The 17,928-nt window shown below is 39.5% G+C and overlaps 1 protein-coding gene across 1 annotated transcript in view; it reads right to left on the bottom strand.

Annotated features, from left to right (window-relative positions):
* MYO3B (myosin IIIB) overlaps positions 1-17,928 on the bottom strand; it is a 444,395-nt gene that overhangs the window by 273,452 nt on the left and 153,015 nt on the right. Inside the window, 1 exon segment of the mRNA XM_070360748.1 lies at positions 6,726-6,881. Within this exon segment, the coding sequence (XP_070216849.1) occupies positions 6,726-6,881 (156 nt within the window).

Raw genomic sequence — 17,928 nt, 5'->3', positions numbered from 1 at the left:
TTCAGTTGACAATATATAGTACAGCTTCTGCTCTATTGTGAATAAGCCCCCCATGATTCCTAACCTCACTCCTGAATACTCATCTATTTCCTCATCACAGCTGAAATGGACCATTTCCCTATAACATTCCTGTTCGCCCCTACCCCACCTTCCACCCACTTACAGTGAGGGAATAGGGGAAAGGAGCTTCCTCCTTGCTCCCCTCTGCCTTTTCCCATCCATTGTTCTCCCTGACCAGTCTCTCTCCTCGAAAAAGTTCACATCACACTCTTAAGTCATCTTCTCCAGCACTTGGCCCCCATTTGCCTTTCTCTCTCACTCCTTCTCCTGATACCAGGCTTTGGTTTTCCCATACTCTACCAATCACTCCTTGTTCTACTCTTTCCCTTCTTCTCACTACTGCACTTGACTAGTCTTTTGCAGACCTGCCCCCCTTCTAGGTATTAAACACATTGTTCTTGCCTTGATTTGAATTTTAAAAATTCGGAAGTCAACACTTTCTTATCACTGAGACAAGAGCTGGGACTTTATTGCGGGGGGGGGGGGGGGCTCAAAATCACTGCAGATGGTGACTGCAGCCTTGAAATTAAAAGATGCTTGCTCTTTGGAAGAAAAGTTATGACCAACCTAGACCGCTTATTAAAAAGCAGAGACATTACTTTGCCAACAAAGGTCTGTTTAGTCAAAGCTATGGTTTTTCCAATGGTCATGTATGGATATGAGAGTTGGACTATAAAGAAAGCTGAGTGCTGAAGAACTGATGCTTTTGAACTGCTTTTTGAACTGTTGGAGAAGACTCTTGAGAGTCCCTTGGACAGCAAAGAAATCCAACCAGTCTGTCCTAAGGAAATCAGTCCTGAATATTAATTGGAAGGACCAATGCTAGAACTGACTCATTTGAAAAACCCAATGCTTTGACAGAGGATGAGTTTGGATGTAACCGACTCAATGGACATGAGTTTGAGTAAACTCCGGGAGTTGGTGATGGTCAGGGAGGCCTGACGTGCTGCAGTCCATGGGGTCGCAAAGAGTCAGACACGACTGAGTGGCCAAACTGAACCAATCACTTTGTTAATTCTTTTCACATTGTGATTTCAAGAGTCTTCTTTGTTGATTCTTTAAAAATTTTTATTTCTCCTCTACTGAAGCTGTCCACAATTGTGCTGTGACTAGTTCCCAGTAATCTCTCAAAGGTTCCTGAGAATTCAGTTCTACAACCTCTTTTCTCACCATCCTTTCACTGCATCTGCTCTCTGTCTTCATTGTAACCACCAGTCCCCTGACCCAGACGCATGTTCAAAGTCAATAAACCGCTCTGGCTTCACTTTTCTTCCACACTCCCAAAAGGCCTCGGGGATACACTCCTACTCAGATTCTTTTGCCCCCATGTCCACCCATAATGTCCATCCAACCCAGTCTCCAACCTGAAGACCACAGTATCTTCTTTGTCTCCTCCGGCTCCTGTGGCTAAGAATTGCGAGAGATGATAGATGGAAAAGGTGACAGTGTTAATGGTACAATTTTACGGAGGTTCTAATGCCAAATGGTCTCCTGAATGCTCTGCATGCATTATCTTAGACACTGATTAATTCCACTAAAATACATTGCTATTTGATGAAGTTCTACCTGGGTTTTCTGTGCTATTGAGTAATAGTTACATCCATCTTTAATAAACTCTTTATCATATTTGTCATATTGGCTATTTCAAAGATTTAACACTTCCCTGGAGTCCACAGCCCATTCCCAACTTTGAGACCACTTTGCTTACTTTTTTGGAAAGCTAAAGGCCATACAACATCAATGTCCTCATAGCATCTCCTCTTCCCCCTGCCCTTCATATTTTCTGGGTATCACAACCTTTCTGTGTCTTTCCCAACCTAGATGTGTTTTCTAAGGTCAGTCTTTCTCTTACTTAATTATCCTCCCTTGTGCTTCCTCTGTTACCTTCTCTGTTTTCAGTGCCTCCTTCCTTAGACGATCCTTCCCTCACCTATCCAAGTTCTTCCCCATTCTGCCTTCTGCCTTCTCTGCCTTCTGCTCCACAGCCCCCTGAAAATACCAACTTTTCTCTCCTCTCGGGAAAGTACTAAAGTGGATAGAACATTCCCTGCCTTTGCAGGAACAGTAAAACATGTCCACCCTATAGGCTATAGTTCTCATTTCTCTATATTAACTCTCAAAACTAAACAAGTCTGTGCCGCTGAGGGGCCCAGTACTGTCTGGACTATTGAAGAACACTTCTTTGGGCAGAAAGCTAGAACCTTTGTGTGAATCTGTAAGTACACAGCATAGCATGGGCTGTGTAGGGCATCTGATAGGATATGAAGAGGAAGCAAAGCCTTTTCACTGGTCTTTGTTTCTCAGTGTCTTGCAGTTTCTATTTGATTGAAGTCTGAAGCAGGGTAAGGAGCCCAATTCAGGCAGACGCTGTAACACTTCTCTCTTCCCTAATCTCTCTCCAATTCACCACTAAGTCCTGATGATACTATCATCATACTATAAGTTTGGGGCAAAATTAATTGCGGCTTTGCATTGCTGAAGTTTGCCATTTTATATTCAAATACATTCTTAAAGAAATGTGGTTAGGTTATACATCATTTAAACGCATATTTCTTACTTTTTTTTTTCTTTGCTAATGACATTACTTGCTATCTATATTTATTTTAGACTGGGGAAATGATGTTAGACAAAAAGAAAACTCAAGTGATTTTCTTATTCAAGTTCAAAATGGGTCGTAAAGCAGCAAAGACAACTTGCAACATCAACAATGCATTTAGCCCAGGAACTGCTGATGAACATACACTGCAGTGGTGGGTTAATAAGTTTTGCAAAGGAGACGAGAGCCTTGAAGATGAGGAGCGCAGTGGTCAGCCACAGGAAGTTCGCAATGACCAACTGAGAGCAATCATCAAAGCTAATCCTCTTACAGCTACGTGAGAAGTTGCTGAAGAACTTCAACATCGACCACTGTATGGTCATTGTGCATTTGAAGCAAATTGGAAAGGTGAGAAAGCTTGACAAGTGGGTGCCTCATGAGCTGACCAGGAATCAGAAAAATCATCATTTTGAAGTGTCGTCTTCACTTATTCTACACAACATCAACAAACCATTTCTCTATTGGATTGTGATATGTGACAGAAAGAGGATTTCATGATGACCAGCTTAGTGACAGGACTGAGAAGAAGCTCCAAAGTACTTCCCAAAGCTAAACTTGTACCCCCAAAAAAAGGTCTTGGTCACTGTTTGGTAGTCTGCTGCTGGTCTGATCCCCTACAGCTTCCTGAATCCTGACAAAACCATTACATCTGAGAAGTATACTCAGCAAATCAAGGAGATGCACTGAAAACTGCAATGCCTGCAGCCGGCACTGGTCACCAGAAAGAGGCCAATTCTGCACAACATCTGACCACACATCGCACAACCAACGCTTCGCAAGTTGAATAAATTGGGCTACGAAGTTTTTCATCATCCACCATTTCACCTGACCTCTCACCAACCCACTACCACTTCTTTAAGCATCTGGACAACTTTTTTTGCAGGGAAAATGCTTCTACAACCATCAGGACTCAGAAAATAGCTTTCTAAGAGTTCATCAAATCCCAAAGCAGATTTTTATGCTCCAGGAATATAAAACTTATTTTTCATTGGCAAAAGTGTGTTGACTATAATGGTTCCTGTTTTGATTAATAAAGATGTGTTTGAGCCTAGTTATAATTATTTAAAATTCATGGTCCAAAATTTCAATTATGTTTGCACCAAACTAATATCTTCTGTTATTTACAATTGCCACAATCTACTCTCATTTGCCCTCCTAGTTCCAACTCTGTCCAACTCCATTCCATCACTGCCATCAGAATGGTCTTCCTCAAGCACATCCCTTCTTGAAATCCTTCTGCTGCTCCCCAGTGCCTAAGAACACATCCAGGCTCCTTAGCCCATCTTGCCCTGGCCCCTGTCTCCTTGCACCCCCTTCCCCCAAGTTCCAGTGGTACCAACCAACTGTTCACCAAATCCCGTAAGCTCTCTTCAGCCTCTGTGTCTTTGCCCTCTGCTCATCCTTCTCCTCCATGTGGAATAACTGTGTTCTGTTTGTTCTTCAGGATGGTTCAAGGATCACCTTCCCAACAGTTTCTAGGTTGTTCCTTTCCCAAGTACTCTGGGAAGTACCCCAGGAAACCTTCTATCCAGGTACTTTTCATGCTGAGCTGTTCTCATCTGATTCTTGTCTATTTCACACACTGGACTATTAGTTCTTTATCAGGAACTGTATCTGATTTCCCTTGTAGTTCCTCTGTTTGGCAGAGGGCTTGACACATATACACACATAAATGTCTCTGGAATGAATAAATTAGATTTTAAATAAGAGACAGAAATTTGTATTTGTAACATTTAATATCTCTGTACTGTTTATTCTCATGATGTGGTTTGATAAGTAAATAGAGATGAATTTCCACAGATTAAGGCCAAAAGAAATGGAGGACTCTGAATTAAACAAATCTCAAATGTATTCAACTACAACTACTGCTAACAATGACTGAGTTATCAACTATCATCGTTATCAGAGTTATTTAACTCCGTTATCAACATTAACTATTTTTTAATGTATTGACTCAACTCTCAAAATAATCTCCATTTCACAGATAAAGAAATTTTGGAACAGAAAGATTTAATAACTTGTCTGTAAGTGGTTGAGCTGGGATTCAAACCTGGCAGAGTCAGGTTTTTTTTTAAACCACTGCATTGTACCACCTGCTGTGTGACCAAAACTGTGCAGAAAAAAAAGTAAATTGGGTATTTGCCTCACTCATCTATGCACTTACCCCACTTATTCTTTGCTTTTTCCACCTTAACTTGGAAACTCACAACTTTAAATATATTGAATTAACAGCATCAAACATTATCTAAGAATTTTTCTGGACTTAACAAACACCTATGTAGCCAGCTCCCTGCCGTTTGCTAAGAGGAAGTAATAATATAGGCTAGGTCGTAAGATGTGTCAATTACATGCATTATGTTTCCTTTAGAATTAGTTTTACTTTCTCCTAAAGAAGTGCCTGCTTAAAGTTTTGACACCTATTTGTGAGGTTGTATTTTTTTAGTGACTTTTTCAAAGAAACATACACTTCTGAGTGAAACTTTAGATTACAAAGACCCTGAGAGAAGGGTCTTTGACCCTATGAGGCCTTTGACATCAAAAGAATTAACACACATAAAGAGAAATTAGAGGGGGAGGGGAGAGAGCCTGGAGCCCTGGCTTTCTATGGCAAATGGAGGAAAATTTTTAAAAAGAGGACACACATCTGGACATGCAAAATCAGACAAAAGTACAAAGCTGAATCATTTTGCAACTAAGTTTCAGAAACTGTTCTGGAGCAAATCAGAAGAAACAAGAAGACACCTGACTCAATGTAAAGTATTTAAATGCGGGGTTTGTTTCTCCCTTGGTTTGTACTTTATTTTCATCTTCATTTCTCATGGCGGTTTTGTGTGTGTGTGTGTGTGTGTGTGTGTGTGTGTAAAGGTGAGTGGTAGAGGAGTGGTGGCTGGCATAGGAACAAAAGCAGAAGAAGAAAAGAAGATTTCAGTTCCCTGAGGCTTAAACACAAATTCTACTGCTTCAAAAGGTACCAAGTGACAAGAATTTCTCTACACTGTAGGCAAGCCATAGAAACAGAAATTGCAGTGGAAAAAGGAAAAGAGTAGGAAAAAATTTGTTTTGAGCTATCAAAAAGGGAACCTGGTGGTGGTGGGGAAAAAATCAGCAAGATATAGTCACCTTGAAACTATGCCTCTAGCTTCCAGAGTTCTGATGCTTTTTGATTTGTAAACAGTTTTCTGCAGAATACATGAATATTTCCAGAACTTGTGACTTGTGATATTTTAGTTTCTTCACCTACAGTCCTGTGAATGTTCTTTTAATAATAATGGATTAGAGCTTATCTGCATCCTGGCTAGTTTTATAAAACCAAGTAATTGCTGAGCTGGGGAAGTAGCTTTATTTGCATTTAATTTTTTAAAAGAGAAATTCTGCCACCCTCTGGACAGAAACCAAACATCTATTTCTTAGAGACTACCACAGAATACTGTCTTAAGGAACTGCCTTTAAAAATAAACATTTTTTAAAAAAATCTACGCTACAAAAGTAGAGGAGGGAGAGGAATCACAGTTACTTTAGATAGCATAGACAATATCTGGAGGAAAAACTCATATAAAAATACTAAATTGCTCCTAAGGAATTTTTAACAAAAGGAAATGGGCTCAAAGCACTTTAGAGAAAAAATCTTCAGTGTTGAACTCATAATCTTTCCAAAACCACTTTATAGCCTACACTTCTGCTTTCCAGCCTGCAACAGCCAAGTAAAGATTTCTCACACAATCTCAGCCATGGCTGGTTTCACCCAGTTTTCATTATTGGTGGAATTTTTAAAAATCTACATTTATATTAAATATATATGTGTGCTGGGTTTTAACTAGAATACTAGGACAGAGATTTCAGCCACTCTGAGACAAATTAGCCATAACAGCACAAATGGGCAGCTAGTTTCTGAAGCTTTGCTGTTGTCATCTACTGCACATGGAGTACTTAATGTCATGTAAATGAACTCAGAAATGCAGGGATGTGATAATTACCAGTAATAATGCTGGGTAAATCAAAACACATGACATGCCATTTTTTATAAATAACCAGAGAGAGAGAGAAAGCAGAAAAATGCTGAGGACCATACCTGGTTTTAACAACAGGATTTAGATGCTTCTGGTCTTGGAGGACCTTAGCCAGCTGCTTCTGCAGAAACAAAAGCTTTCCGTGGACTCCTTTAATAAATGGGTGGTCGAGGAGATGTGTGACCGAAGGTCGCTTTTCAAAATCTTTAATGAGACACCTGTTCACAAAAATCAACAAACAGTCCAAGTATTATCTTAGACACCTGGCTTCTCTGTAAATATGGGAGAGAGGAGAAAAAGCTCATTTATAAAACCTGATCACTAACCTTACATAGCTCTTTATTCATAGGTAGCAGAACATAGAGAAAAATATTCTCTACTAGTCAAATTAATCAAAATATCAGAAATATATTTTGTATGCTTTAAATATGTATTGAAAACACAATCAATTTAATTTGAAATATTCAAAATACTGAAAAGATAGATTGGTCAGACTACAATTTCATTACAAAAAAATGTTTACAATGGAGTCAAGTTGATTAGTCTATCTACTTTATTTTAGAAGCATATAAAATTATACATTATCATTTAAATGAAATCCTAGTATATGAAATGTCCAGTATTTGGTGGTTGGGGAAATGCATTTCGGAGTTTGTAAGGACAGAAATGAATCATAAAGAAATCTTCACAGAGAAGATTCAATCCCTTGATTTCTAATATCTTCTGAAGAAGCAGAAAAACCTCAGAACAGGAAGTGACTACAATATAATTCAGATGAATTGGAATGGAATTATTCAAACAGGGAACAAAAAGTCCATTCAAAATGGTAAAAACTGGGTTGCATTTAAACTCCTCTGCGGTTAATTGGTTAAAACTGCATGGTTGTAACCACTTTCTGCTTCAGATTCAATGCCCTTTTCAAAGAAAACAATGATTCAGTACATTTTGCTGTGTGCTGTATGTTATTAAAGATGATTCTGACACAGGAAATTTCTAGTGAAATTGAATCTGATGAATACCCCTCCAATTACCATCGTATTTCCATTCTGAGTAGCTGCCCTTGACAGGAGAAAGAAATTTCAACATCCACACTTTTAAGTTATCAGTCCTTAGCTCACACTGGAGACTTAGGGTAAACAGTGGATGTCTTTCTGCCCACTCCATAAAATAAACGTTTTCAGTTTCCCCAATAGTGACATGCTAGCAACATGTGAAACACAACATACTTAAAATAATGAAATGCACTGACAAATGGTAAAATGTTCAGCCTCACCTTGAGCATCTTTTCAAAACATTTAAGAAGACACACTCCTCAACTGTTGGTTTTATTAAAAGGCCTTAATCTTTGTACTTCAAACCACTTTTGTATCCCTTGACTTCAGGTCCTGAAAGATACTTGGTAAATTTCCCAGTTATTTGGTTTTAGACTTGATTCAGGGGATTTCCTATCTATTGGTACTGGAGCTTTCAACTAGAAAAGCCAAAAGAACCCAGACTATCTCCATTCTGCTGCCTGCACAACTATAAATACCACCTCTGTCTTGCTATGGGAAGAAATCAATCATTTGACTTTTATAGGTCCAGGAGCCTTTTGTATTTATTATTTTTCTTATAAAATAAAAAATCAGTGCCCAAGCCTGAAAAATACTCTGTTCATATTTTTAAATCAACAGTCTTCCTGGGATTCCACGTATATTCATTTATATATAATTATGTGACTACCAAAGGAAAATAAATGCTAATAATTCCCTAAGCACCTGGGAAGAAGGAATTTCTGGATAGTTTATATGGTCAGTAATACAGGTGTATGGCTTCATCATCTTGGCTTGAGGGATGGTGTATGAAAACTCCCAAAATAAGAACAGTCTGTGTTCTCTGAGAGTTCCTACTGAAGACGGACATGGTGGCTTCATACCACCACCCCTACCCAACCTGGATGGGAAACCAGACACTGCTGGGACCCCTAGCTAAGCCGGCCCAAGGATATTGTGAGGGTGCATTACATCTGTCTCCCATCACCAAACAGCCATACCTCCTGTACTCAAGTATATGCCCAAACATGGGGAATGCAATTCCTTAATAGATTTTCCCACCACATTAATTCATTTTGCTTTCTAAGCAACTCTCAACTGCTTGTTGACTAGCCAGTACTTAAATAGAAAACTCAAGGAGGCAAAAAGTGAGAGGCACACAATTAGTAGAAAATTTACAGCAGGCGAATGGAAAAATGAGCAGGAGCTGCTGCTGTCTTCTCCTTCGGATAGGTGCCTTGGAACAGTGTTCCAGGTACTCAAAGCTTCTTGGACAGGGCTTGAGACAGACCAGGAAATCCATATTCCACCCTTATGAAAATAGGTATCTACTGGATTCTGGAGATGCAATTAAAGGTGCTATAATATCTTTCAGAATTTTAGCATCCACTGGAAGAGCAAGGTTGCAAACAAGGTTACAAGATCCTTTGGCATTTTGGAGAGGATTTCTCTCTAGATCACAGGGGGAGTAAGAGGAATGAGGAAAAATAATTTAGTGAGATAATCAGACAAGGGAGAAATTAACAAGTGGATCTGTGGTCTCTTAGGAGATTCAAAAAATATAAAGATGGTAGGCATTCTACACTTTGAGGGAAAGACCAAGAGGATCTATTTGTTAGTTCTCTCAGGAAGGCCCAAGTGGGCTGAATGTCATACCATTGGGTCAGCAAAACTGAAACTGAGTGTGTATGGGAAGAATGCTAAGCAGAGGTGCGACATTCCAACTGCATCGGAGGGTTTTTAGGAGAAGGACAGGAAGACCTTGAGGGTAGGGCCTTATTCTAAAACACTCTTGCATACTCTTTTCTCATGGGGAGCAAATAGCCAGGATGAAATGGACTTATTATTTTACTGATAAATAAAAGAAAGTTCTGTCTTAGGAACAGATATGGCTGGAAGTCAAACATTACTAGATATCAACCAGGTCGTTGAAATCATATCATTTCATTTGTTCAGCAAACATTTATTACACAACCAGAATTAGTCAAAATAGATTAATTCATAAAAAAATGATGACCCTTTTCCTCGAAGATCTACAATGTGATTTTAAAGATGGAAGGACAAGAGGAACATAGAAAACAGGAGAAAACAGCGTTTGATTATTTAGAATGAAAAGGTCACAAAAAAGCATAGGGTTTTGGAGCTAAAGGACCAAGATTTTCTATTCTAACCCCTCTTTTACAAGGTAAGGAAGTTGAGGTCAAATCCTGATAGTGATGAGACCAATTCCCTGGCTCCCACAAGAGAACCCCTCCTACTTTGCAGTGTGTTGTTAAAACGGCACAGGCACAATGTGCAGACCAATGCTAAGTTATGGCAGGTGGGGGGAGCAGTCAGGTAAGCCTAGTGGAGAGAATGAGAATTGAGCTGAATTTGGGGAGAAGTTTTGGAACTAAATTGAACTCAATTCAGGGAGAAGATATAGAAGACATTTCCAGTTTGGGAAACTGGATCAGCAATGCAAGAAGCCAGATTAGGCAAGCTGTGTAGCTAGGAACTCAGGAGGCCACCAGAATGTTGACATTCACCTCCTAAGCTGCCTTCTTCAAATATCTAAGAACAATTCTTTGCTTTAGTCCTTTTTCCAACTTTAACTTGGGAATATTCTTTATTGTTTAAGACGTTGCAATTTTGTGCCCCAAATCCATAACACTATGCTTGTCAGCTTATCATTCTGTCTTATTCTCCTTTCAGGCAGGGATTTACTGGATTGATATAGAGTTGACAGTCAAGACCCATAAGAACTCCTGACAGCTTCCATGACCTTTTTTACAGCATGATTAAATCCTCTAACGATGTGGAGAACAAACATGGAAAACTAAGGAAGTTATAATATGTTTATTCATTTCAGGATTTCTTATTAAATCAGGAATTGCAAATTCCAGATGCAGAATATTTTCTCCCAGCCTGGGATTCAACAGTTTTTATAAGAACATGCATAAAACATTGACATCTGTGCGGGAATATAGGGGCTGGCCAATGTGAGGTAAGTTGAGTGAAACACTAGATTCATGAGACATTCCACTGAAAAATGAAACTAGTCTTCTGGTCAAAAGGTTGGGAAACACTGGTGATTCCCTAAATCAAGTAAATCTGGAGTTTCATAGTGCATATGAGCATATTAAATGTTCTTAGAAGTATGGAGGTAAAGAAAATTCAATTTTGTTTAGGTTCATGTTTCCAAACTTACTCGGCCACAGATCCTTTTTTGTATCATGGAACCAGGGCCCTATAAATGACATCCTTGAAAGCTCCATTGTGAGAAATCAGTACCAAACTTTTGCAAATAACAGCTGAGTCTTCATCTCAGCTGATTGAGGGGAGGCACTCAGAGCCCCTAATTTTCACCAGCATGTTTGAGATACATGTAGGCTGCATTTCTGCAGAAGACAGGGTCTTCTGGGGACCTGGGGAAATACATTCTCTAAAATAACTTCTTCCCAGAATCTTTGACTCTGGAAAAAAGAAATTGAACAAGGACTAGATTTAGAAAATATTGCTTTTTTCCCCCAAAATCGTAAGTAATTTTTTCTTTCAGTTCCAGATGTTTTAAAACTCTTTTTTAAAAATCTGGACTTATGTGTGGTTATCTCTGTGCTAAGATACAAAACAAAAGAATAAAAAATTAAAACTACCACGAGATGTATTAGCTGGATTTACAAAGCCATGGAAGGTGGTTTAGAATATGATAGAAAAGTCTACCAGAAGAAAAAGGAAGCAAACTTCAGCCCTGAAAGAAATTAATCCATTACCTAATTTGAAATTCTAGTACCTTCCATCATGCATTCTTGGCTGAAGATTAATTCTCAGAATTCATTAGTGTCACCACATTAAACACAGGTTGTTGCAGCCATTTGCTGCAATCTCCCAGCCTGGCTTCTGCCAGAATCAGGGGGAAAATAAAGAGCCATTTCTTAACAAGAAACAAGGTCAGACTTCTGTGTCGGGCTCTGGAGCTGGCAGTGCTTGTGTTCCTTTTGCTCCCAAACGATCACACTGTTGAGATGCACCTGCCTGGCCGCTGTAAACTGGCATTTCATAACCAAAGAATCAGATGCCTTCAAGAGGGAGCTATTTATTAAGAGTCACTAATGGATGTTTACTGATAACTATGCTTGATAAAAGCAGCTAAAAAGTCAAAAACTAAAAATACTGGTGAACTTGGAGAGAAAAGCAGGAGAGGGAGCAACTGTATTCTACATGTTGGGACAAAAGTAGACGAAAACTTGAGATTCATGTCTCTTTTCATTTCTTTTTTAGTATGCTGTCTTTTATACTTTCTGCTGTTTTCTTGTGGGTTTGCTACTTAGTTTGTTAAGTGTTCCCGTTGTTACCGAGTAGCTGAACCTTCTTGATCTGAGCAAGCATTTCCCTGCCCCGTGATGCACTGCATCTGCAGTTTGTATCATTGGCAGACAGAAGCCTGAGTGAAAAAGAGGCCTCTGCATGAAAAGAAGAAATCCTCCAGAGGGTATACTAATTATAGGTTAAATATCAGAGCCCATGGTGCTGTCCTGGAAGGAAATTTCCATTTTGGAAGACAAGATTATGACAATCACAGGCATTTCCCCAATATGACTAATGCCTCAAAAGAAGGCAGGCTGAGAAACTTGACATTGTATATGTAGGAAAACCAAATCTCATTTGGTGAAAGACTTAGCTCCATTTCAGTTTTCATGTTCAGTCTGCAAATATTGCACATGGTAGTGAATTGAAATCATACACTAAGTTCACACATTGGGTAGGGAAGTAGGGTCCTAACCTGAAACAGAGAAGAGAGGACCAGAAGTCTGTTTCTCAGCGAGGCTGATCTAGGGTTATCAATCAGAGAAATCAGTCAGTATTTGCCAAAAAAAAAAAAAAAAGCCCTCAGAAGGTAGGTTGGAGGGTTTTAAAACAGGAAGCTCAGTCCTTATTATGAGATGGGTAATGGGGTAATTTTGTTTAGGTTCATGTTTCCAAACTTACTCGGCCACAGATCCTTTTTTGTATCAATGGAACCAGGGCCCTGTAAATGACATCCTTGAAAGCTCCATTGTGAGAAATCAGTACCAAACTTTTGCAAATAACAGCTGAGTCTTCATCTCAGCTGACTGAGGGGAGACACTCAGAGCCCCTAATTTTGGCAAAGTAGGAGAGAAGTTGCAGAGTGGCAGGACCACAGGGCAGCTGGCATCTTGCCTGAGGTCACTAGGGTGAGAAGGCAGGAACAGAGTTAGAAAGATGAGTAAGTCAGCGCCACCTTTAGACAAAGTCATCAGCACCAAAGGTCCAGAGTAAGTTCAAGGGAACACAGGAAGGAAAGAGAAATGGAAGGACATGACATGTGCATCAGGGCAGCTGGAGAGAGTCCTAAAGCAAAAGGAGGGTCCAGGATAGGAGGGTGGCCTGAGGGCAGAGAGCCACCATGTGTAACCTGGAATGACCCAGGATTGTGCCCTGCATGACACCTGTGAACACAACTACCTCTTCATGTTACCTTTATGTCTCTGATCCCAGAATCAATAGTAAATAGTTAGAAAAGTCCAGACGGACTCATTGTATTCTTAGGGAAGGTAATTGGTAACAGAAATTCTAGATCCTCAAGCATAGCTTGTCTGGCAGACAAGTTGAGGGCCACAGCCAGGAAGGACTGAGGGAAGAAGAATTTACTAGACCACAAAAGAATGAGTAAAAGTGCAAGAGGCAAAGTGAGGAGAACCAAAAGGAACCAGGCCAGAGCAGAGGAACAAGACAAGATGGGGCTCAGGGGACACCGAAGCTGAGGAGAAGCCAAAGGAGAGGATGGCAGAGGTGCAGTCTTCTTACCATTGTTATCGCCACTCTTTCTTCTGTCTCAGTTGTGCTTTCCACATTGCAAAGACTGGGGATGAGCACACCCTCTAATGCTGTCACCAAAGAAGACCCCCGTGTCCATGTCTTAGAACTAAGGCTGTCTTAAGGACTGAAACCAGAGGGCCCAAGTCACCACCTTCTCACTCCTCTTTTTCTTTCTTTCTTTCTTCCTTGATTGGGAAAAGTACTGATACTTTGCAATTAAACAGCTATTTCTCCAGGTAACTCTGGCCATGTGGTTTAGTCAGGGTGCTGGAAAAAAATGAACCATTACTCCATCGCACAGCTCCAGCAAGTTTATTGGACAATTAATCCATGTTCAGATCCCACCATCTGGTTCAAAGGGTTGGGGAAGGGGTAGTCCCTGGAGATGGGAGTCCTCTGATGGCTCCATCTCTCAGGCCGTGGCTTCCCAAGGATCTGGGAGTTGGCTGTTGCTGCAAGTGCTGCTGAACTTCGCCTGCAGCAGCCAAGCCACTGCCTTTGGGACCTCTGTGAGGGGCTGAGGTTGGCCACAGGTCAGCCCTAGACTCAGCCAAGAAACCAGATGTGGGCCTTGGCTTCTGTGAAGAGGTCTTTGCTTCAGGTGGAAATTAAGGTAATACTTAAAGCAGGTCAGGAAGATGAGGAACAAAGAGGGAAGTGATGGCTGAGCCCAGAAGGAAGTGTGGTTATGTAAATGTGGGTGAGTCAGAGCAAAAAGTTCATTTTTAAATGATATTAATCGTTACATTAATTATTAATATAACTAGATTCATATAACACATTTATTATTATATCCAAACTATTATTAATCTTAAAATATTTAAAATAGTCTGTTGATTTATTTAAATGACAGTATACTTAATCACTCTTACTCAAGCATGACACATATACTCACTTATTTAAAAAAATTGGGGTGCCAATCATTGGAGCAGTAATATATAAAGGTTAAAAGTCAGGGGTTAGGATCAAACCTAACTACTTCATATAAGTACATGATGATACACAAGTTAATTCAATTCTCTGGGCCACAATTTCTTCATCTGTAAAATTGCAATAAAGTCATTGTAGGGAGTGAATGAGATGATCAATGTTCAGTGCCTAGTACATAGTAAGCACTCAATAAATGCCAGCTCTGTGGGCCAGCCACTGTACTAGGTGGTGGGGATACAGTCAGTCGGTTCATTGGAGGAAGATAGCATGGCATATGCATGCATAAAATGGCATATCCAGTTCCAAGTAGGATGAGTGCTATACAAAAGAAAGGTTAAAGTGCAACAGCTCCTTGAGTCAGATTTGATAACACGTGCCCATTAATTACCTACTTTTTCTCAATGTGATTCCCACCACTCAGGATAAAATTACTATTTGATAGATGTCCTGATCAGAACTTTCAGAGTTCTGGGAGAACAAAGAATTTTAGGCCCTGACAATTCAGCAAAAGCAAAGAACTTTGGCATTTTCAAGTTCAAGCCTTTGGGCACTCCTATTTTTGAATGTCTGGCTAATTTCTTTGATTCAAAAATCAATTTCCATTTTGACAAACCGTTATGGTCTGCTTCTTAGTCCAGGTTTAAGTGCCAGGGAATATATGAATTCTAATCTTTCCCTTGATCCTACTTGCCATGTTGACTGGAATTAAATCCATAATTCTTATTTGTATGCATTTTTTCCTAGGAAGGGGAGGCAATGGACAGTACCCAGCCATTCCCTATGAGAAAAGGATAACCAGTTTCACAGTACATGACCATTACAGGTAGGACTACTCCAGGACTGGAGTGGGGAGGCTAGGAGAGTGCAGAATAAATAGAAGATATATGCCTCCCCCCAAAATTTATTTTCTGGGATAACTCCAAACTTACACATATGAAACATTTAGAGATCCAAGTGGGATTAAATTCATTGATTCATTCAAACACTTACTAGGTATTTAGTGTGAATGGCACTACACCTAGTATTTCAAAGAAAAGATCCCTGGAGTGAGATGTCAACTTTTACGGAACTTAAAAACAAGCAATAGGATATAGACATCAATAACAAGAATTCAAGGCTAAAAAGTGTAACCACTAGAGTGGTTCAGATGAAGTAAACAATTCTAGTTAGGTAAACAGTGTTTCACTGGAGAGGTGGTATTTAGGTCTTAAATTAGGAAAGCAATATTGACCAGAAATACAAGAGAGGAGCATTCTAGTGCAGAACACAGTAGGAATGGAAGCCCATCCGCTCATATGGGGAACAGAGTAGAATAGGATAATACAACTGTAATATAGATGGGGTGAGACCAGGAACATCTTATGCAGATCCTAGAAGATCATACCATTGAGCTTGAGTTTTCTTTCTTAGTCACATTGAAGTGGCTTTTTTGAACAGCAAGATAACACAATTACTTTAAAAAACAAACTGGAACCATACTAGAAAGTAAATTAGAGGGAGGGAAGTAGGCAGGGAAGGGATCCATTTAGGAAACATACAGTCTGAATTAAAGAAATGAGAAGGGAAAAATGATGACTGTAGCTGTGGAACTTGAAGGCAAGTCAAGAGTATGGAAAGAAAAAACAAAGAACCATCAATGGAATCTTAGACCAAGTTAAATCTAAGGACAGACCTGTAGCTAAATCTTTGTGAACATAACAATCTACTTTTTACCTTCACTATCCAATTACAATCTCTCTTGATGAAAACCAAAGATCTTAAGTTACCAATTCAATGGTCTCTCCCCATTCTATTCTCTGTTCACTGATGATCACCACTGACTTGCTCCTCCTTCTTGAAATATTCTCTTTCCTTGCCTGCAATGATGCCACATTTTTTAGTTATTCTCTTACTTCTCCCTGACCACTTTTGCTCATTTATTTTCACTACCAGGTGGAATAAAATGACAAGGTAGAGGAGAGAGGGTCTACAAAGACAAGCCCAAAATGAGGAAGAATGGAAGTAGAATATCAGCCTTTATGCCCACAGGCTTGGAACTTGCTGCTAAACAAACTCTGGCTTTACCTGGTGGATAAAATGACCCAAATAGAGTATTTATTTGCATCCTATGGAGAAGGCCATCTCTACTCTCACAATTCCAAATAAGTCTACAGATTCCACTGCAAATAAGTGGATTTAACTACAGTGCACCTGTCTGGCACAAAGTGAAAATTAAAAGTGTAAGAAAAGCAGCAAATACTACTCCATAAAATTTACAGTTAATTGCTGCAAATGACTTTTATAATAGCCATAATGAGACATAATTTACATACCATAGAGTTCACTCATTTAAAGTATACAATTCAAATAGTTTTAGCATATTCACAGTTTTGTAACCACTAATAATCAATTTTTAGAACATTTTCATTGTCCCCAAAAGAAGCTCTATATCCTTTAGCAGTCACTCCCAATTTCCCTTCAACCTCCTTAGTCCCAGGTGACTACTAACCTACTTCCTGTTTATATGGATTGCCTAGTCTGGACATTTCATATAATATGTGTGGTCTTTTGTAACTTGCTTCATTCATTCAGCAAAATATTTTCAAAGTTCATCCATGTTGTAGCATGTATCAACACAATATTCCTTTTTATTGATAAATAATGCTCCATATAAGGATATATCATAACTTGTCTATCCATTCATCATCTGAGGGACATTTGGGTTGCTTCTACTTTTTGACTATTATGAATAATGCTTCTATGAACATTTGGGTACAAGTTTTCATGTGGACATATGTTTTCATTCCTCCTAGGTGTATATACCTAGGAGTGGAATTGCTGGGTCATATGATAACTTACTTTGCCAACAAAGGTCCATCTAGTCAAGGCTATGGTTTTTCCAGTGGTCATGTATGGATGTGAGAGTTGGACTATAAAGAAAGCTGAGCCCTGAAGATTGATGCTTTTGAACTGTGGTGTTGGAGAAGACTCTTGAGAGTCCCTTGGACTGCAAAGAGATCCAACCAGTCCATTTTAAAGGAGATCAGTCCTGAGTGTTCATTGGAAGGACTGATGCTAAAGCTGAAACTCCAATACTTTGGCCACCTCATATAAAGATTTGACTCATTGGAAAAGACTCTGATGCTGGGAGGGATTGGGGGCAGGAGGAGAAGGGGACGACAGAGGATGAGATGGCATCACTGCCTCAATGGACATGAGTTTGAGTGAACTCTGGGAGTTGGTGATGGACAGGGAGGCCTGGTGTGCTGCAATTCATGGGGTCACAAAGAGTCGGACACGACTGAGCGACTGAACTGAACTGAACTGATGATAACTTTATGTTTAAGCTTCTGAGGAACACAAGACTATTTTCCAAAGGGACTGCATCATTTTAAATTCCCACAATCAGATACAATTTATTTTGAATATTTCATCTTGCTCTAGAAATAATTTAAGGCATCTCACAACAGCATGTGTTTAAATAAATAAAGGTACTTGCAATAAG

Source organism: Bos mutus, chromosome 2, assembly GCF_027580195.1.
Source record: "Bos mutus isolate GX-2022 chromosome 2, NWIPB_WYAK_1.1, whole genome shotgun sequence".
Classification (NCBI taxonomy): domain Eukaryota; kingdom Metazoa; phylum Chordata; class Mammalia; order Artiodactyla; family Bovidae; genus Bos; species Bos mutus.
This window is presented reverse-complemented; position numbering and strand designations above follow the sequence as displayed.